Raw genomic sequence first — 19,257 nt, 5'->3', positions numbered from 1 at the left:
CGATGGTATGAGTGATGCTATATGGGATGTAACGACGGCTATGTATAGACGGTTGGTCTCGGTGGGAGGTCGTTTATTGTGTTTCTGCGATAGATACCAGTGTTTTGAAGAATTTTGGTATTTTCATTTTGTGCTGCCTCCACTTTTAGTGATGATTGTCGTTGATGAAATGATGAAGTGAGAGTTGTTAGTATTTCGGGTGGGTTCGTGTTGTCATTTGGTGTTTCACCACTTTTGGTCACAAATTCTCCGACACGCACGAACACGACACCGTAGGTTCCGTAAAGCGAGGCGAAGTGATTGTACACCGATGAAAAGAACCGGAAGGTATCGTGGGCGCGTGACTCAATTGTGCACGATACCTCAAACTGGTGATAATGATACAAGCCCGAATTGATCTAGGGTAACCTCTGGACACGCCACCAACTGAGACCACCGACCACTCTGGGCCCCACACAAGGTGTTTTAGTGATAGCCTCGGCCAAGATGCTCCTAAGCTCCGTCATGGATTGAACAAAGGACTAAGTATGAAGATTTGAATGGGTTGGGTTGGGTTGGTGATGGTTATGATGTCTAGTCGACATGATATGGTACTCTCTGAGTTGGGAAAGCCTCTTCATCCGCGAATATAAAAAAAGTATGAGCTTTTCTTTGGTTTGAAGCTATCGATAAATGAATGATGTGACAGAACTGACAGGAGCTGATCTCTGCTCCAGGTACAAAAAGGGCGGGTCTTCCCACCTTTGTTAGGTCTCTTTTTTTGTCACGGCAGTTGTCAAGCCATCATAGGACGAAACCAACAAGAAACCTGGTATTATTCTCGAGTACCCGATTGGTTCTTCTTATTTCATGGTATGTTTTTTATTTCCCTTTGCTAAAGAATATCTGATGCTGATGTTCATTTATAGCAGCCGCGTTATCTATTGATGATACCCAACCCAACTAAGCTCTGTCTTGATCAGCTCTCTTGGCTGACACAATTCTGCACACACATATTCCCCCCCGCGTTTGGTGTGACGACACACTTAACTTTTGACCCCTCCTGTTAAGAGAGAGTCGCATTCTTTGCTGCGGAGCTTTGCTTGCTCTCTTATACAAAGAACACAGACAAACATTGGACTTGAATAGTGGACTTTGTTTACTCTATTTCTTTCTTCTTTTTCTTTGACCAATCATAATCAAAGGAAAAAGAGATAGTCTTAAACAAAAAGTAACTATCAATTCTGTGCAATTTGCATTCTCTCTCACCCATTCGAACATACATCATCTATCACTTTGCATCTGTTTTTCCCCAGAGCTTGGACCAAACGATTGCGATCGTGAATCCAGAACCCAGAACCCAGAACACAGAACCCCACCCACCCGCGCCACCAATTACGCGCCGGGATTACGTTCCAGCGCTCCGGCCTCTGAAGCACCCCCACGTGATCGCTCTTTTTTAGTGGTTGCAAACAGTAACTACAAGGAAGGAACCCGCTGGACCGCGCTATAGTGACCTACCCAGAGCCCCAGAGCTGAGCTGTGCTAGTTTAGTGCGTCACCTTTGTCACTCTTGCGCAAGCTTCCTTGAAGCATCAAAGAACTGTCCCGAATCTTAACAAACCATAAAAAGGCGCCAATAATCGAATCTCGCTCTATTCTATTCTTACACCGATATTTAATCCGCCACTATCACGAGTCCACGCATTCATTGTCCATTGACGACTCCACGACGCGATTCTCGACTTGCAACTTGCACGTGTGAATCGCCTGCGCGCTGCCTGCACTTTACTTTCGCTTTGTCGCGACGCTTTCTCATGAGGCCATGAAGACGTCGCTACATCCGCATTGTGAACGCCCCTGGCCTCGGATCTCGAAAGATTAAGACTTCAAATTTCCCACGCTATCTGTATCAGAATTTAGACATACCGTTAGGTGCCTGACCACCGACATATACCACAATGTACGACAAATTGGTCCCCCTAGGCTCGCGCCTACATTACCCTATCATCATCACGAAACTCCTCAAGAAACCCGGCGATTCGATCAAGAAGCAGGAGAGCATATTCGAATACAAGTTCAACTGGAGGCGCAGGGTCAACGAAGATGACTGGCAGGACGAAACTACATATACCGAGTTTGACAGTCCCGCCGAGGGCAAGCTCAAGCAATGGCGCATCCGCGAGGGCCAGCAGGTCGCCGCAGATTCTCCCTGCCTGATCGTCGAAGAGGCTTGCGGTCATGAAGTTCAGGTCCAGGGTCTCTGCAGTTTGTGCGGCGCAGACATGACCGAGATCAACTGGGCCAGCGATAACCTCGATACGGATCGCGCCATGATCAACATGAGCCATGACCAGACCGTCCTCAGAGTCAGCGAGAGCGTCGCCACCAAGGCCGAGCACGAGAATCAGAAGCGCCTACTCCGACAACGGAAGCTGAGCCTTGTCGTCGATCTCGATCAAACCATCATCCATGCTTGTATCGAGCCTACCATCGGCGAGTGGCAGCGCGACCCCTCAAATCCCAACCACGACGCCGTCAAGGATGTCAAGAGTTTCCAGCTCAATGACGACGGCCCCCGCGGCGTTACCAGTGGTTGCACATATTATATCAAGCTTCGACCTGGATTGATGGAGTTCCTTGAGGAGGTTTCCAAGATGTATGAGCTGCACGTCTACACGATGGGAACACGTGCATATGCCCTCAACATCGCCAAGATTGTCGACCCCGACAAGAAGCTCTTTGGTAACCGTGTTATCAGTCGTGACGAGAATGGCAGCATTACATCGAAGAGCCTGCAAAGACTATTCCCTGTCAGCACAGACATGGTCGTCATTATTGACGATCGTGCAGATGTATGGCCAATGAACCGACCCAACCTGATCAAGGTGGTGCCGTACGATTTCTTCAAGGGCATTGGCGACATCAACTCCAGTTTCCTGCCCAAGCGACAAGATACCCTCCCGATTCTCAAGGCAAAGCCTGTGGATAATGGCTCAAAACTGGCCCCCAAATCTTCACCAATGGACGAGCTTGTGAAGATGAGTAGTGGAGACGACGCAGCTAGTTTGAAGATTCAGGCTGAGGAGCAGGAGAAGACTTTGGAGAAGCAAATTAAGGAACGACCTTTGTTGCATATGCAGGAGGAGCTTGACAAAGAAGACGACCAACAAGAAACCAGCAGCGCCGATTCATCAGGGATCCACCACCGAAACGTCCTTGTCGATGACGACGAGGAACTTATTGCTCTTCAAGACCACCTAACAGACCTACACACCGCCTTCTACGAGACATACGATAGGAGACGAGCGGAGAGAAAAGAAAAGGAAGAAGGAACACACCCGCCCCCGCACAGCAAATCCAAGAGAAGGCCATCTGTCGACGATGGAGTTGACCTGTCCATGGTTCCAGACGCAGGAGATATCCTTGACGAACTCAAATCCAACGTATTGTCTGGTCTTGTGATTGTGTTATCTGGTCTGGTACCTCTTGGCGTCAGAGTGGAGGAGTCTGAGATAGGATTACAAGCTCAGAGCTACGGCGCCCAGGTCTTGGATACAGTATCAAAGCGAGTGACACATCTTGTCGTCTCATCAGCACGTCCCAGGACAAAGAAGGTGCAACAGGCAGCCAAGATTGCCAGCATCAAAATCGTCAACCAGAACTGGCTCATTGACTGTCTAAGTCAATGGAGAAGACTTGACGAACGTCCGTATTTTCTGGATATCCTCGACGCTGATAGGGAGAGAGGGATAGATGATATTACGGAAGTCACCTCAGAAGCCGAAGAAGCCGAAGATGCACAAACGGGTCAAGAGCTCAAGGACTTTGACTGGGGCGAAGCTGAGGATGAACTTGCCGAATTCATGGACGACGACGATGATGACGACGACGAAGGCAGTGTTGCTGCAACCGTGACAGAATCCGATGTGGAAACTGTGGATGGAAACAATAAGCAGACACTCAAACGCAAGGCAGACGCAGAGGAATCAGATGACGACGGAACTGCAAGCATAGGCGAGAGTGTCTTGGCTAAGAAGCAACGCCTAGCTCGAAACCGCGGCGCATCCAGCCTGCGATCAATACAGACGCCCAACGGCGACGACACAGAAGACGGCAGTCTCCCCACGCCAGTGCCAACAGGCGACGAGGCGGCCGAAGATAGGGATAAGGAGCAGACCGTCAATGCAGACGATAGTGCAGATTTCGACGACGACGAGCTGGAGAGGGAGTTGCTGGCGGAGCTGATGGCGGGTTAGGAGTCTATTGAACTTGAAAGAAAGCTCAATGTGGATGGCGTAAGGCGCTACATAGGATGGAATATTATTTCTGGTAACATAGCAAAAATACTGACATATTTTGTAATGCCTATTTTAAGACAAGGTCAAATACACGCCTGAGAAGCAATTTCGTTCACAATGTTGAAGATTGATGTTGGAACAAAAATATTCTATTTAATCTTGTACGATTGAGAGTCACGTTCGATAGTGTAGTAGACAACCAAGATGTAGAAGGCTGTTTGCCTTTTAGCCACTACCAATAAATGTCCAAAGTGATCGAGACTTTGACGAGTTGGGCTTCAAGGAAGAAATCTTCTGTACGGGATGTTCCGATTTGAGGCTTGAATCAATTACGCAGGGACGGGAGATATCATGACCGAGTCGACTCCAAGCGCAGGGATTCTTCACTATCCCGTGCTAACAGTTTTCCGCCAATCTTTGGTGTAACCGCGATAGTCAAAGTTACCACGAAAACCCGGCCTATATCGGTGCATTATCCTCCCGCTTCATCTACCAAAGTCTCACAAAGCAGAAATATCATGACGCCAAATGAATAATTTGTGATTACAAATGACCAGGATAAGTAAATTGGAATGACAAGTAGAATGTGTATATAAGGATGGCTCAGTCTGTTCAACTGAGTGCTCCCCATCAGCATCTCTCTTACACTTGGACAAGCACATCTTGAGCTACCACTCTTATCCAATTTGACGGATCTAGCATCTCAAAACCTTCAAGATGGTTTTATACAACGGCTTTGACTCTATTACCGATGTTCCCGACCTCTTGGGAAAAGTCATTCTTGTCACTGGAGGTAAGACCACAGCTACTCCTTGAACCAAGATATATCGACTAATAATACTAGGAACTTCTGGTCTTGGTAGATCAGCTATTACTACACTCGCAGCCCACAATCCTTCGCACATTTACTTCACCGGTCGCTCCTCCAGCGCCGCAGAGTCTCTCATCAAAGACATCTCTCCCATCCCTTCAACATTCCTCGAATGCGACCTTACTTCCATCGCCAACATGCACGCTGCAGCAAAGAAGTTTAGACATGATCGTCTAGATCTATTCATCGCGAATGCTGGAGTCATGGCCGTTGATGGCCTCACCAAGGATAGACTTGAGTTACAGTTTGGCGTTAACCACGTTGGAAATGCAACGCTCTTTATGGCTCTTTTGCCAATTATGCTTAAGACTGCTGAAGAGCCAAACAGCGATGTACGATTCGTTAGTCTTACTTCGCTCGGATACAGAGGTCATCCCAAGAATGGCATCGAGTTTGATACGCTGCAATCGAAGCAGGAGGATATGTCCTTTGGAACATGGGGTCGCTACGGACAGAGTAAGCTTGCGAATATTGTTTTTGCAAAGGAGATTCAGCGACGACATCCCAAGATTACAAGCGTGGTTGTTCATCCTGGCGTTATTGCTACAGGGTTGGTCACCGAGTTGAGCTTTTGGAAGAGAATGTTTGTGTACGTGACCAATCCACGAATGATGACGGTTGAGCAAGGCGGCTTGAACACCGTCTGGGCAGCAACATCTGGTGACGTGAAGAAGGGAGATGAGAAGGTTGCGTTTTACGAACCTGTTGGGAAGGGTAATGCGGGTGATGAGATGTGCTTTAGTCAAGAGTTGGGTAAGAAGTTGTGGGAGTGGACGGAGGAGAAGATTAACAGCACCAAGATGTAAACGTTCTTTTGTCTTTTTCACAGTTAGTCAATATAAAGTTATGCTTAACCCTTTCAATTCCAGACGTGGGTTGTATAGAACCACTTTGTCAAAAACATATATACACAGCACATGGCACCCGATTTCCTTTCTTATTGTTGCATTCTTAGTTTGTGGTAGGAGGAGGGGTGACGGCAAAAGTCGGCCTCACGAATCTGCTTGCCGTTAGTACATGTCACAACGGTGGGATAAACAGGTAAACGTACCGGTTGCTGTTGTAAACCTTGGCGTTGTCGCCCAAAAGCTCCTTCTCGCGCTTCTGGTCGGCTAGGTATCGTCGGACCTGATCACGGTCCTCTTCGGCCTGGAGGACGGGGATGAGGTTGATGCGAGCCCACATCTTTTCACGACCGAGTTCGCTGTGTGGGCGTTAATACTCGTTGTTCCGTAGAAATATAGATAGACAGAGACAGAAGACGTACTTCATTTCGCGCATGCCACCGATCAGCTTGTACCAGCCATAGCCCATAACGGCGCCCATGCCAAGGAGGAGGATACCGGGACGGAGACCCCTGGCGGGGAGGTTTCGCTGGAAAAAGGTCAGCGCTTTGATTCGTGATGCAATTCCTTGTTTGTGGTGGTTGTATGTTGTTTGTTCTTTTGCTGAATCGTGGTGTAGTCCCGCCCTCCGAAGCATCCTGACCAAGCCAATTGATGTCCAAAACACCCTCAAAAACCACATTCCACTTCATCCATCCGCTCCGACTCTTGAGGCAAACGCACCTTGTACTGGACGGGCTCGTACCCGCCCTTGGGGGGCATATCTTGAGCCATGGTGGGCTAATCTCGCTGAGTTCGGTCGTGGGATTTATTGTGTACAAGTCAATCCGTCCAGTGGTCTCGTGTCCCTCGTGCTGGACGGGCGATAGTCTCGTGTCGTTCGTGGGCGGGAGAATGGATTTGTTTTACGGCTTCGTGAGGTGATTGATTGAAGCTGCCGAACGAATTCCAGATGCACTTGCCGTATTACGTAAGGATACTGGAGGAGCTTAAAGCCCGGGGTAAAACCGCTGTTGGAGAAGGTTACGTAAGCGATCATGATATAGGTGACAGAAATAGTAGATCGGATTCAGTGAGCAAGTAGCACAAGACTGTACACATAAATCTAGCAGCCTTCTGCCCACTTACAGTTCTACTTCTGGACAGCACTCGAGAGGACAAACCGGCTCAGAGGCGAAGAAGGCTGGTACTACGGCGATATGCCCGGCATGATGGACTGGTAGCGACTGATACTGCACATGCCGTTGCGAGGAGCCCCCCATGGCCGTCCGGATGGCATCTGGCGACATGCCCTACTGAGTTCGCCGTGGTTCGATTGTCCCATCTTTGATGTTGTGTTATACAAACCTATGGGGTGTGACGATTTGGACATGACGCCTTTCGACAAGAAAACGACACCATGCACATACAGGAACCCGTGTTATGCGGAGCTGGAGCAGTTGTTTTTGCACTTATGGTCGACCAAGGCCGTAAAGATTCCTCTGAGACGGTTCCCGAACAACGACGCGGTTTTACCTCTGACGGCCAAGCATTATCGACAAATGTACGGGGATAAGGCGATGGAGTGACCGGCTATCAACGACGAGACCGAGGAAGTGGGTGTGAAGAAGGAGGAGAGTTCATGATAGCAATTACAAGTCAGTTGTTCTACTTACAATACCTTCTTACTTGAAGGATACAGACCAAGCGTTACATGAGAGAATAGACCAGCCTAGTGGTAGCGAAAAAAAAAAAAGAATTGGCCTTCCATTGTTTGCGGTACCCTGAAGCTGGAGATCGACTTCCTGCTACTCGCTAGAGTACCTTCTCGCCAACTTCCCTGGCCTCAACGCCTTCTCTTCGAATGTCTTCCTGATCCTGTTCGATGTATTTCTCAGGCCTCTTGGCAATAATGGCGTCTTTATCCTTGATAACAATAATAGAAGGGTTTCCTCGGAAATAGGCGTCCATGTCTTCAAGTTTGCGGTTCGCTATAAATGTCAGTCGACAGCCGCTTCTGCAAGAGAGAGGAACTCACCAGTTTCTGGGTAAAAGAAGTAAATCACGGGCAAGAACAGGGCGTTCGTGACAGTCCATACAATCCAGAACCGCCATCCAAGGTTCTGAATACCAATGGGTGTGATTTCTACAACGATGAAGTTTGTGATCCTGTAACTGATTATTAAAGACAGCATTATGGAAGCGGTAGACATACCAATTTGTCCCCGTCGCAAGAGCGGCACCCTTGGTCCGCATGGGAAGTGAATTTACTTCAGTAGGGTACAACCACGGAACACCCAACATGCCCACACCAAACGAGATAAAGTAAAGGAAGAAAAAGGCGACTGAAGCCGATCCCAGCACTTCCTTCTTATCGCCAACCGCATACCGTAGGAGTATAGTAATGACCAAAAACGACAAGAGCTGTCCAGCCGTGGAGAGCAACATGAGCCCCCTCCGCCCCCATCTCTCAACAAGCAGAATCGCCGCGGAAGAGAATATGAGGTACGATACCGCGTTACAAGCGGAGAGCAAGCGAGCCATTCTCTCTGTCAGACCGACGCTGTTAATGAGTACGGTAGGCATGTAGTAGCTCATGATATTGATCCCGCCGAATTGCTGCATTAGTTGTGTGTTTGCGCCAAGAAGAAGACGACGAAGCGTCTTTGTGTCGGATGTGTCTTTGTTGCGGCGCAGGAGAATGTCTTTCCATTTGATAGTATGTGAGCGCTCGTAGTCGACGCTGTATTGGATCTCATGAAGTTGAGCCGTAACAACGGGGGATGTTGTAGGCTTGTCTTCTATGGAGGCCAGAATCTCTGTTGCTTCTCTAGTGCGACCATGGGCGATGAGCCATCTTGACATAATAATCATTATTAATTCAGTTACTCACAGGAAACATACTTACCGCGGTGACTCTGGAAGCCATGGAACAGTAGCAAACAATACAAAGATAAAGACAAACTGAAACGCAAGAGGAAATCGCCACGCGACAGATCCATCGACAAAGGAAAGACCGTAATTGATCCAATTGACGAGGCAGAAACCAGCAATGTTCATGGCCATTTCCAGAATGACCAGTTTACCTCTCCATTTCGCCTGGGCAGTTTCGGTCTGCCATATCGGTGCGGTAGCAGTATTAATACCATTCCCAATTCTACATCCTTAATGTCAATTATTCGGTTACAGGAGAAATACTCACCCCAAGACGATACGCCCAACGACCATCTGCTGTAGACTATACGAGGTAACTTTGATGACAGTCCCAATTGACATGATAGCCGTTCCTAGAAGAATGGCCTTTTTGCGACCGAGTCTCTCGCCAATAGTAAAAGCTATAACTGCACCGAAAAAACAACCAATATCGTATATTGCTGTCACTGTTGCAAGGAGATTGGTCTTTGTTGGACCGACGAGATTGTGAAGGCGAAGAAAGTCTTGAGTGACGACGACACCACCTTGTCAAATGTTAATAGGGGCTCATGGGTAGCAGATGGGGATGGATATACTGAAGACGCCTTGATCATAGCCGAAGAGTGTCATGTCTGTTGCGCAAGCAACCTGTATACTATTTAGGAGTGTACGTGAGAATTGTCGATTGACTTACAGTGATCCAGAATGTAAGCCATCCTCCTCTGAACCCAAAGAAGGGTTGTTTTCGGGACGTTTTTGCCATTGCACAGGTATCAATTACAGGAGAACTCTTCCAAATAAATGAAGTTTACAATGCGGATGTACCTAGTATAGTATGCCAGTTACCTACATACATTTATATACCCGACGTGGACATGATCACCACATCCATTTAGCCGCCTCATGCACCCCAATGTCTTATTCCATCCCGAGTTATCCCCATCCTTTCGTCCCGATACATCTATTCGAACGCATATAATAAGCCATGACTTTATGTAGTTGCCTAGACGCATGCATGAGACGATTCCTCACCTGACTTACCCATCGACCCGACATGCATGTCTATCGAACCAGATCCCACCTGTTTGAGACATAATGAGTTGAGCTATATTAAACGCTGCTAGTAATAACCCAAGACTGGTGGTGTATCTATGAACTGGCGTAACAATGCTAAGCAAAAAGTATTATCGTCCTACGTTTCTCTATCCATCTAGAGTACTGCATCTATGCCTTGAGATCATATTCGTTATTCATCCGGTCTTTCGTCCCATCCAATCAACACAGCTTAATTAACCCAGTCAACCACTCAATCCCGTACCCATTCCCAAATCAACAATCAGCCAGTCAGTAATATTCCCATCAAAAAAGAAAGACAACACTCCAAAGAAACCCTACCCATATCTAGACTTATCATGCTACTGTGGGCGCTTGGCTTCCCAACGGCGGCGGTCGATCACCTGCCGCCCCAAGGCCGGCTAGACCATCACTCAGCTTCTTCGTTACGGCATCGGGGTCAGGTTCGTCTCTTCCGACAAACGTCCAACTTTCTTCAGTATCATCATCATCTTCGGCAAGGCCGTGCTCTGCGTTATTCTTGCCCGCCCTGCGCTTGATGAGGCTCTTGGCATATTCCAGATCGCGGTAGATACACTGAATGGCGTTGTCGACACCGGATTCCTGTAGGTTGTTAGTAATGTTGGCAGGTAAAGGAGAATAAGAACTTACACTGCGGATCTGTTCACCAAGAACGCGAGCCTTCACAATCATGCGCTCGTTACGCGTCACTTCCCAGAGGGCTCGACCGAAACTGTTGGTACCCCATTTCCTGACACAAACTCCAACACCCAAGTCTTCCACACGTGTCGAAAAGAAGAACTGGTCACCAAAGAAAGGACGGATGATTGTCGGGATACCAGCTCGTAGACTAGCACCCGTTGTTCCAGAACCACCGTGATGCGCAGCTGCATCAATTTGACTGAACAGCCAGTCGTGCGGCGCTGAGGTGATCACATGGATCTCGGCAGGAATTACCGGTTCGTCAGGCGGGGGTTTGGATGGATCGTCCTTGGGCGAAATACGATCAGACCAACCCTTGGAGAGGATACATCGCACGTCGGCCTTGAGGACCGCGTCAATGACCTCCTGTGTCATCTTGGCAGGATCCTTGACGATGATTGAACCAAAACCGACATAGACAATCTTCTTCCCATCCGCTCTTGCTTTGGCGATAAAGTCCTGTAATTCTTGAGGTGGCTTCCAATCACCACCGCCCTCGTTAAGAAACCAGTATCCTGTTACCCTGATCCAATCTGAAAAGTCCAAAGGCGGAGCAACCACGCTCGGGCTAAAGTTATATAGGAAAGGCACCTTGTTAGGCTGCATCTTCTCAAGACTGGTGCTGGGGAGGCCCAGTGTTTTATTCCTCCACCGGTTCACTTGATAGGCAGTAGCTTTCCAAAAGATGTTATCGAACATAACGTAAGTCATGTAATTGAAAGCTCCTCCCATTTTGTGCTCAGGCATAATGAAAGCGTGAGGGTATGCTCGTGTTCTAGTCCAAGGCATAGTGAACGCTCGGAAGTAGGGGATTTCGAGCTTCTCCGCGATGTGAATACCCGCCATCGCGGATGGAGACTCAATCAATAGCTCAGAACCCTCGCAGGCGGTATACGCAGAGTCCAGCAAATCGTCTAGCCATCCTCGGAACGTCGAGTTTGCTTCTCGGAGGAAAGCCCAAGTGAATGTTCCGTTCTCGATACACAAGCGCATCAGCTCACCGGGGTCTCCCTCAACTCGTGCAAACTCGATGCCATGGCTCTCAACCCATTCTTGAAACTCACCGTGGGTCGCAATACGTGGCTTGTGACCCTCGGCGAGGAGACCTTTGCAAAGGGCGATGTAAGGTTGAATATCACCTCGTGATCCAATGGTGAGGCATGTAATCTTCATCGACTTTTGCGGCTTGAATGCAAGGCCTGACGAATTGGGGTTGTCGAAGAGGATTGTAGGAGCATTGGAGACGCCAGATGTCGTGCGAGGTAGTGTCAGTTCGTGATCAACAAACTCATCTTGCCTTGCTTCTTGCAGTTCATCGCGTTCCGCCATGGCAGCAGCAGCTTCTTCATCATCTTGCTCTTCTTGATCAAGAATGCCAGACTGCTCAAGGAAACGGTTAGTTTCCATGAGCTGATGCAAGGTCACTGCACAGTCGTCTCGAAGGCCAGGTTTTCTAAACTCAAAGAAAAGCTCTTCATGACCACGAATGACAACTGTCAGACCGTAGTAGCCATACCGGAATCCCTTTTCCTTGTGAACGTTCTCAATATCCTTCAGCGGAAGAATGAGTTTTGTCCTCGTTCCAGGATACAAACTGCGGAAGCAGAACGAGCGGTCGCTAATGTAGAACTTGCCGTACAGAGGCAAAACCTTGAAAATGGCTCCAAAGTATGTCGCGACAAGCTTCTCGGACTCGGGTAGGGCGAAATGCGCTCGGAATCGATCTATCGTAGTTTGCATCTTGTCATCTGCCTCGGAGTCGATGTCTTCGCCGTCATCGTCTGTCCGAAGCTCTTGAGGCTCATCGTAATGCCGATGCTCACCCTTCCACATGCCGTGCACCTTCTCCACATAGCCCAAGGACTCAGTTGCAAACATAGATCCCATACGTTGACTTGTGCGACTCAAGTACTCGGCAAAGGCGTTGGCTCGCTGTAAAGGATAGGCGCCAATCTTGGTAATGCTATTGAGTGTTGGGGTCGCAGGACGTTGAGAATCGGCTTGCTCGTCTCCCATTTTATGTATGGCACCTGTCGTCGCAGCGTGAGGAATACCGTGGTGGCGGTCTCCGTGGGCGCTGGAGCTGCGAGGCGTTCGTTTGCCAGATCGATCACGCTTCCTTGAAGTCGAGGCGGATCGACGCATCATGGGGCTGTGGAAGACATCACTTCCTTGAAGGATCTGACTTGCGGACGGTTCATCGTAAGAAGATGGCGACAAAGTCGAGATGCTCGGATTCTCGATTGACGACTGGAGGAATGAGTCTTCTGAGTCGTGTGCTTGCTTGGGGGTTGTGGTGCCTTGTCGATGTTGATGGCTCGTTGAACGTCTTCCGCTAAAACTCCTTCGAGGACTATGGTCTCCAATGGAGCTTGTTACATCTAGACTCTTCTTTCCAAATCGCCTGAAGCCGTCAAAGCTCGATCGTGGTGCATCCATACTTGCGCGAGGGCTCAGCTGACTCGGCGAACGAGGTGATAGAGGTGACATCGGTGCCAATGTTGCTTTGACAGTATCTGGTAGCTTTCCTGTGCTCAATTTACTGGGAGCGCGTTTACTTGCTGCCTTGGAAGCGTGTCCGGATGAAGGCTGCGAACTATCATGGTCATCCCCGGTTATCACCTGTTCCGCCGAGCGAGCCCCAGATGAATCCTCGATCAGAATCTTGAGGACATTGATGGCTTCCTTGCCAAAGCTGAAGAAGGAAAAAAAGTACTCGTCAATGGCATATGTCTCGTCATTGTCGATGACACGGATCTTGCAAGTATCTGCGAACGAAATCATCTGTGTGTCCTCAATGTCCATGACATTCTTGATCGGCAACGAGATCTTGACGCTGTCGCCATCGTTGTGACTTCGAAAGATGACTCTCTGAAGGCTCTTAACCCATTCCTTTGCACTTGGAGCACTATCGGCCTTGAACTTGTATGTCCGGTGACGTGTTTCAACGACAAAATGAAGAGCTTCTTTGTCTGTGTCAACGATGCTTGCTGAGATGCCGTACCGCAGATCGATCTGTCCATGGGGAAAGTAGACATCCGTCGCTGTTTTGTAATAGGTCAAAACATCGCCCTTGAGTCGAAACCAAAACCTTGCGTAGCTCGGGTTGCGTTTGCCACTTTTTGATAGGTATCCCGACTTGACAGCCTCGTGCTGTATCATTTAGTGGAAATCTTTGAGTTGTGGGGATCGTTACTTACCGTCTTCTTAGGAAGATATGCGTAGAAACAGATATGTTTCGATGTGATGTACATGTATCCCTGCAGGAGGACACTCTGTAACAGCCAGCATGGGTATTCTATTTGAAGTTAGCATTTCGAGATGAGATTACTCGGATGATGACCAACCTTCAATAACCTGTTCATACTCATCAAACTCAAAGATCTCCTTCAACTTCCTGGAAAGGGCCGACACCTCGTCGCTATCGCTGGATCGACTAACATCGGATGATAGCCTGTCAAGATCGAAACTCGGTCTGATAGATAAGTCTGCTTTTGCCTCCAACATCCTGCTCATGACAGGTGCTAAGCGGTCTTGTGTATCTTGTCGTGTTAAAGTAAGGGCAGGTGCTGGTAATAAGCCGCCGTCGCCGTGCTCGTCATCTGCCTCATCAGCGACTTCTTCAGGGGCTGGTAAAGTAGAGTGCTGAGATTTATGTCGAGAGCGAAGTTTAGGCAAGGCAGGTAATGATCGTAAAAGTTTGTGCTCTGAAAGCTTCCTTCGTCTGTGAACCTTGTCTTTTCCTTTGCCCGCAGGTTGTAAGATCGATGTCCGCGCGATACTTTCTGTGCGGGTATTTTGTGAACTTTCGCCCTCTTCGTCGCTGCTCATTCCGTCGAAGCGATCGTTGAAGTCGACGCGGTTGCTGGCCTGTGCGATAAGCCCGTATATGCTCTGGTTCATGTTCATGAACATCGGTGGTGCTTGAGCCGGGCCATTGTCTTCGTCGTCGGAGTCTTCGCTATCGCTTTCTCGTAGAGGTTCAGGAAACACGGTCGCTGTAGATCTCTGTTGTTGGATCTTGTCAAGTTCGTCGTGGACATGCTCCTTGAGGTCTCCATCTTCAATGTTGGCCTGAGATGCCGCAGCATCATCAGCTTGGGTAGCCATGACGGTTCTGGGCAGTATGGTGTGGGGCAAGATTGAATGGACAGATTTTGGTTGAGCTGAGCTGTATTTATAATGTAAAATGTCGAGAGTATCGGGGTATCAGAGTTTGAACTCTGATGCACGGTCTGTGGTCGTCAGAATGATCATGCAGTCGTAAAGATGATGGGTCCGATATGCGCCGCAAGCAGCCGACGCTCTGCTATCGTGGGAAATAGGACTCGATATCGCTGTTGTCCACAGCAAGATCTGGCAAATGCGAGGTTGATGAAGATACAAGCTCAAGACACGGTCAACAGGTAATACTACAGCCAAAAAGCAAAAGGGAAGATGACAGCCTAGGTAGGTGTGACAAACAAACGGCCGGATCGCAAGGAAGTGAAGATAACGATCACGGCAATCCCAATCAAGAAGGAACCTGACCCTGGGGCTGACGTCTAGGCAGATTTAGGCCCATCAGCCTGAGTCCCAGTGGGGTTTTAGGGGCCGTTCAGTGGACCTGACTTGCTCAGCGGTCGAGGCGCCCTGGGGAAACAACTGGAGCCCCTGTTGAGTTATCCACTGTCGGACAGCAGGTCAACGTCTGATTGGTGCAATACTTATCGATAAGTGATGACGCCAATGCCCAGCCAATGTTTCTACTTCGGTGAATCGATCACATGCAAGGATTGGTCAAGTGTTGAGGCTTCAGATGATGCCCTTACCCATGGTGACCATAAAGGCTCTCGCTCTTGGAGAATAAATCACCTGCTTCACGATGGGACGTCATAAAATGTGTGCATGCGATTCTTTTCGTCCCTGAATCAGTGGGACGCCACCACGTTGCTTTCCCTCACACAAAAGCCCTTTTAGTGGTGAATCAAGACAAACTCAAACGTGATCTCGACTCAGCCTCGACTGAATGCTATTTACCACGTAATTAATTATCAGCCAGTATTGTGCATCCATATGGATCTCGTATTCGTACATGGGTTGAGCCTTAGCTCTTTGCTCCAACCAATATGTTCGTTTTCACCGTTGCCGACACGGGATAGATAGTCGATCACCCGGGATCCATAGCAAACCAAAACTCCCGCTTAAATGCACGTGTACAATCCCATGCCGCCTTAAGATGCAGGGTCTACTGCCAGAAGCAAAGCTTACCACTCGATGTCGCTCCGGCAACCCAATTCTGTGAAGGATGGAAATGGGCCACAGCTGGCACTGCTGTAATGCCGTCACCGTCAAGCTGGCCAAGTTGACTGCCATCTGCAGCGAAAACGTCGACGAAGCGATTCATGTTGCCAATAACAAACTTCTGAATGCCATCCTGCGGTCTCCTCTGCCATTGGGGCTTGAGAATGGTTACCCACCGACCGGTCTGATTGTTGTGGTGCACCTTGTGAGTAGGTTCCACAGTGATGTCCTGTCCAGTCTTCCAGGACGACGCCTCAGAAAAGTCATAGATCTTGATGGTGTCGTCGTAGGAACTGGTGGCTATATGTCCACCCGCGCTCCAAGAGGCGTGAGAGACCGATAGTCGAGACTCGTCTTCACCAAGAAGTGCAGGGTGTCGAAGATCGCCCTTGCCCGTGATTTTCCGCATATCCCAGATCTTGAGGGTCCTATCCAACGAAGCAGTGGCCAGAAGATGCGGTTGAAGAGGGTGAACAGAAAATCCACCAACTTTCTGTGCCGACAGTGCCCATAGTTCGACGTCTCTGGTACGAGTGTCATACTGTCCAACGGACCCGTCAAGAGTGGAGAAGTAAAGCATGTTAGGCTTCGAGTCAGCCATGTCTAGCGCAGAGAGAGGCATCTCGTCATCGGGGTCTGACGGCGCCCACACCTGCACAGAAGTCCCCTTGTTCAGGTCGAGCTTTCGGATAGAGGAGTCGTAGCTGGATGTATAGACCGAGTTCGAATCATTATGCGGGAATATGAACGAGGTGATGGTGCGACTATGTGTTTTAAAGGCAGAAATAACGGGGTCCGGTACAACGGCATCCTCGTCTTCGTCGTCGACTTCCGGGGCAGTCTGAGAAGCATCGAAAATGCCCATGTTACCCTCTTTATCACCGGCAAAGATAAGAGGCTTCTCTTCGATCGGATGAAAGCCAAGGGCATATACCCGTTGAGGAGTGATTTTGATCTCTGTAGTGTAACTGTTAGCGAAACGATGCGAAACAACACATGGTGTCACTAACCATTTGGTGCCCAGTGTTCGTAAAGCTGGAGATCACCTATGCGCTCGCGAAGCTCCTTCAGTCCCTTATCTGTTGTTTCTTTCACATCATCTTCCGTGAAAGTTCGCACACCAGGTTGCGCGCCGCGGACGAGACCCCTGATCCCGTCCACTCCGGCCGACCATTTCTTGCCCTCAACGGAGATGTCGTCCAGGCTTAGGTCTCCATTTACTCGCAACCTTTTAGCTTTGGCTTCCTGCGCCACAACCTCAGCCTCGACCTCGAGCTTCCTCTTGAGCGTGTCATTGTCAGCGTCGATACCTGCTAGACGGGAGCTTTGCCGAGTAGGCTTCGGTGTGTCTCGTTTAACAGGCGTTCGGGTCTTTGGTCGTGAAGGGGTAGTTCGCTTCGGCGGCGTCGGTGCAACTTTTTTAGCGATGACCGCGACGTCGTCAAGAACCTTCCTGTTTGCCTCTATGTTTGCTAAGCGCTTTCGCTCAAACTCACTCATGGGAGCATCGCCGCCCCTCTTAGGAGGCATGTTGAACTCGCAAGAAGGGAGTAAGTGTTTGATTACAAAGAGTGACTGGGTGAAGCAAAAGCTCAGATTTCGCGACAAATTCAAGAATAATAATACTGATTATGAAACCGTGTTGCGCAAGGAAAAATAAGCAAATGAGAGGATCGTGAATGGTGACGCAAAGCGCAAGGCAAAGCGCAAGGCAAAGCGCGTCTCCTTTAATTAACTTTGGCGCGAAGTCACGCGTTGCGAGAGCAGGCACGCGTTTAATATCCGAGGATAAGCCGTGTATGCTTCTATTCTCAATTATCCATTTTTAGGTGGCGTCGAAAATCTCATGTGAAATTCAAGACTTGCGCAAATCTTCAATCACATATTAAAAATGTCACGGAGTCTTTTACCGTTTTTATACCAAACAAGGACCCTGCAACGGGCTTGCAGGCGTCCCGCTTCATTTCTTTTTAAACAAAATGCGGGCATGGCAACTTATGCGAATGCCCCTAGAAAAATCGACAATTCAATCCCTTTCGAGTTTGACGATGAAGACACGGAAGATATTAAAGGCGTCGATCCAGATGCCGACGCCCACATTGAACCAGAAGGGACCTTGACGCCTATGGAAAGCGAAATCTTCAAGCGCATTTTTGACGATATCTCTCATGCCCGTCTACCCCAAAATAAGAAGCCTGGTCGTCCTCAAGAGGCTGAACCCACTCAAACATCAACTACAGCAAACTTGGAAAGGCAACGCCTAGGTGACACCCTCGTCGAGAAAGCTCGCGGTTCAGACGCTAGCGATGACTTCCTGAAACGCTATCCACTTTCGTTGCGAAAAGCTGCCCAGCATGCCCTTGGCAAGTTTGAGTCTGCGCCAAAACGTCCCAAGCTGTATAACTTGGCCGAGCTTGACAAGGCAGAGAAGGCACAAATGCGGGAATGGACAAAGTACGAAGACCTCAGAGGCAAGGAAAGGGAAAGAGTTATGAATCTGATGAAGAACTGCACAAGCGACGTTGAGCTGTGGGACCTCATGGAGAAGGAAGTTTTCTCACTTCCTGTTGAGCTGGGAATTGTTGAAGTACCAAAGACTGAAAAGAGGGGACGGAAGCCCAAGAACGCACCAGCGAAGAAAGAGAAAAAGGCAAAAACCAAGGAAGAGAAGCCTATCATGGATGTTCACGGATATCTATACTCTGACTTCCTGACCTACGGCCTGACTCGCTTGGACAGCGCATTCCCGAAACCTTCTCTTCTGGCCTTTAACATTCTCCCCCGAATTAAGGAACTCGGCCTGTCCTCCTACGTCCTAGGCGTCTCCTCGCCCCTCTTCATCAAGGTCGCCCAAATTCACTGGGAACGTTACGGCGATGCTGTATCTGCCTGTGAGGCTCTCGACGAGATGAAACCACTAGGCATTTTCCCCACAGAGACTGAGAAGATCAATGAGGTCGAGAAACTGGTCAAGGATATTGAAGACAACCTGCATAGCTGCACTTGGGGAGCCCAAGGGCCTTTCGTCATGGCTATGATGCAAGCGGGCCCTTATGATGTTACCCTCACGGCTCGCCTTGGACGGCTGAAGGGCATCATCGCGAAGAAGCACTTCTATAACGAAAGGGATGCTTTGAATTTGGCGCAGGATGAGGAGGTGAAGGCCCAGCATCTGGAGGCCGCACGATAATGTATGATACTGTATGATGATGGATTAAAACGACGAGCAGATTTGTATAGCTAAGTATTATACGACTTTATAGTCAAGTGTATCAATAAGAAAAGAGTCCTACCCCGATTCTTACAATCT

At 48.9% G+C, this 19,257-nt stretch overlaps 9 protein-coding genes across 9 annotated transcripts; 5 read left to right on the top strand and 4 right to left on the bottom strand.

Moving 5' to 3' along the window:
- Positions 1-1,940: 1,940 nt before the first annotated feature.
- Positions 1,941-4,372, top strand: FGSG_07853 (uncharacterized protein; the record flags this gene model as incomplete). The annotated part of the gene is made up of 1 exon (XM_011329379.1): positions 1,941-4,372. The coding sequence occupies one exon, from the start codon at positions 1,941-1,943 to the stop codon at positions 4,236-4,238; it is 2,298 nt and encodes a 765-aa protein (XP_011327681.1). The 3' UTR covers positions 4,239-4,372.
- Positions 4,373-4,997: 625 nt separating this feature from the next.
- FGSG_07852 (uncharacterized protein) lies at positions 4,998-5,957 on the top strand (the record flags this gene model as incomplete). The annotated part of the gene is made up of 2 exons (XM_011329378.1): positions 4,998-5,073; positions 5,125-5,957. 2 exons carry the CDS (start codon positions 4,998-5,000, stop codon positions 5,955-5,957), a joined length of 909 nt encoding a protein of 302 aa, XP_011327680.1.
- Positions 5,938-6,884, bottom strand: FGSG_07851 (uncharacterized protein). The gene is made up of 4 exons (XM_011329377.1): positions 6,720-6,884; positions 6,419-6,525; positions 6,203-6,355; positions 5,938-6,151 (listed from the first exon to the last, which is right to left on the bottom strand). The coding sequence occupies exons 1-4, from the start codon at positions 6,768-6,770 to the stop codon at positions 6,103-6,105; spliced, it is 360 nt and encodes a 119-aa protein (XP_011327679.1). The 5' UTR covers positions 6,771-6,884; the 3' UTR covers positions 5,938-6,102.
- A 203-nt stretch (positions 6,885-7,087) lies between these two features.
- On the top strand, positions 7,088-7,612 carry FGSG_13233 (uncharacterized protein; the record flags this gene model as incomplete). Its single annotated transcript, XM_011329376.1, has 1 exon — positions 7,088-7,612. A coding segment is annotated over one exon (102 nt), but the record flags the coding sequence as incomplete, so codon positions are not given.
- FGSG_13234 (uncharacterized protein) lies at positions 7,235-7,564 on the top strand (the record flags this gene model as incomplete). Its single annotated transcript, XM_011329375.1, has 1 exon — positions 7,235-7,564. One exon carries the CDS (start codon positions 7,235-7,237, stop codon positions 7,562-7,564), a length of 330 nt encoding a protein of 109 aa, XP_011327677.1.
- A 178-nt stretch (positions 7,613-7,790) lies between the features above and the next one.
- On the bottom strand, positions 7,791-9,604 carry FGSG_13232 (uncharacterized protein; the record flags this gene model as incomplete). Its single annotated transcript, XM_011329374.1, has 6 exons — positions 7,791-7,966; positions 8,014-8,144; positions 8,191-8,832; positions 8,884-9,132; positions 9,178-9,433; positions 9,583-9,604. 6 exons carry the CDS (start codon positions 9,602-9,604, stop codon positions 7,791-7,793), a joined length of 1,476 nt encoding a protein of 491 aa, XP_011327676.1.
- A 694-nt stretch (positions 9,605-10,298) lies between these two features.
- Positions 10,299-14,774, bottom strand: FGSG_13231 (uncharacterized protein; the record flags this gene model as incomplete). The annotated part of the gene is made up of 4 exons (XM_011329373.1): positions 10,299-10,565; positions 10,614-13,817; positions 13,865-13,962; positions 14,012-14,774. 4 exons carry the CDS (start codon positions 14,772-14,774, stop codon positions 10,299-10,301), a joined length of 4,332 nt encoding a protein of 1,443 aa, XP_011327675.1.
- A 761-nt stretch (positions 14,775-15,535) lies between these two features.
- Positions 15,536-17,477, bottom strand: FGSG_07849 (uncharacterized protein; the record flags this gene model as incomplete). Its single annotated transcript, XM_011329372.1, has 2 exons — positions 15,536-16,904; positions 16,958-17,477. 2 exons carry the CDS (start codon positions 17,475-17,477, stop codon positions 15,892-15,894), a joined length of 1,533 nt encoding a protein of 510 aa, XP_011327674.1. The 3' UTR covers positions 15,536-15,891.
- Positions 17,478-17,934: 457 nt separating this feature from the next.
- On the top strand, positions 17,935-19,137 carry FGSG_07848 (uncharacterized protein; the record flags this gene model as incomplete). The annotated part of the gene is made up of 1 exon (XM_011329371.1): positions 17,935-19,137. One exon carries the CDS (start codon positions 17,935-17,937, stop codon positions 19,135-19,137), a length of 1,203 nt encoding a protein of 400 aa, XP_011327673.1.
- Positions 19,138-19,257: the final 120 nt, after the last annotated feature.

Source organism: Fusarium graminearum, chromosome 4 (assembly GCF_000240135.3).
Source record: "Fusarium graminearum PH-1 chromosome 4, whole genome shotgun sequence".
Classification (NCBI taxonomy): domain Eukaryota; kingdom Fungi; phylum Ascomycota; class Sordariomycetes; order Hypocreales; family Nectriaceae; genus Fusarium; species Fusarium graminearum.
Note: the sequence above shows the minus strand (reverse complement) of the source record. Positions and strands in the feature narration are given on the sequence as shown.

Coding starts and splice junctions, on each gene's coding strand:
- FGSG_07851 (XM_011329377.1), bottom strand. CDS start 6,770: ATGGCTCAAGATATGCCCCCCAAGGGCGGGTACGAGCCCGTCCAGTAC. Junction 6,526..6,719: donor ACGAGCCCGTCCAGTACAAG/GTGCGTTTGCCT, acceptor ACCTTTTTCCAG/CGAAACCTCCCCGCCAGGGG. Junction 6,356..6,418: donor GGTGGCATGCGCGAAATGAA/GTACGTCTTCTG, acceptor ACGCCCACACAG/CGAACTCGGTCGTGAAAAGA.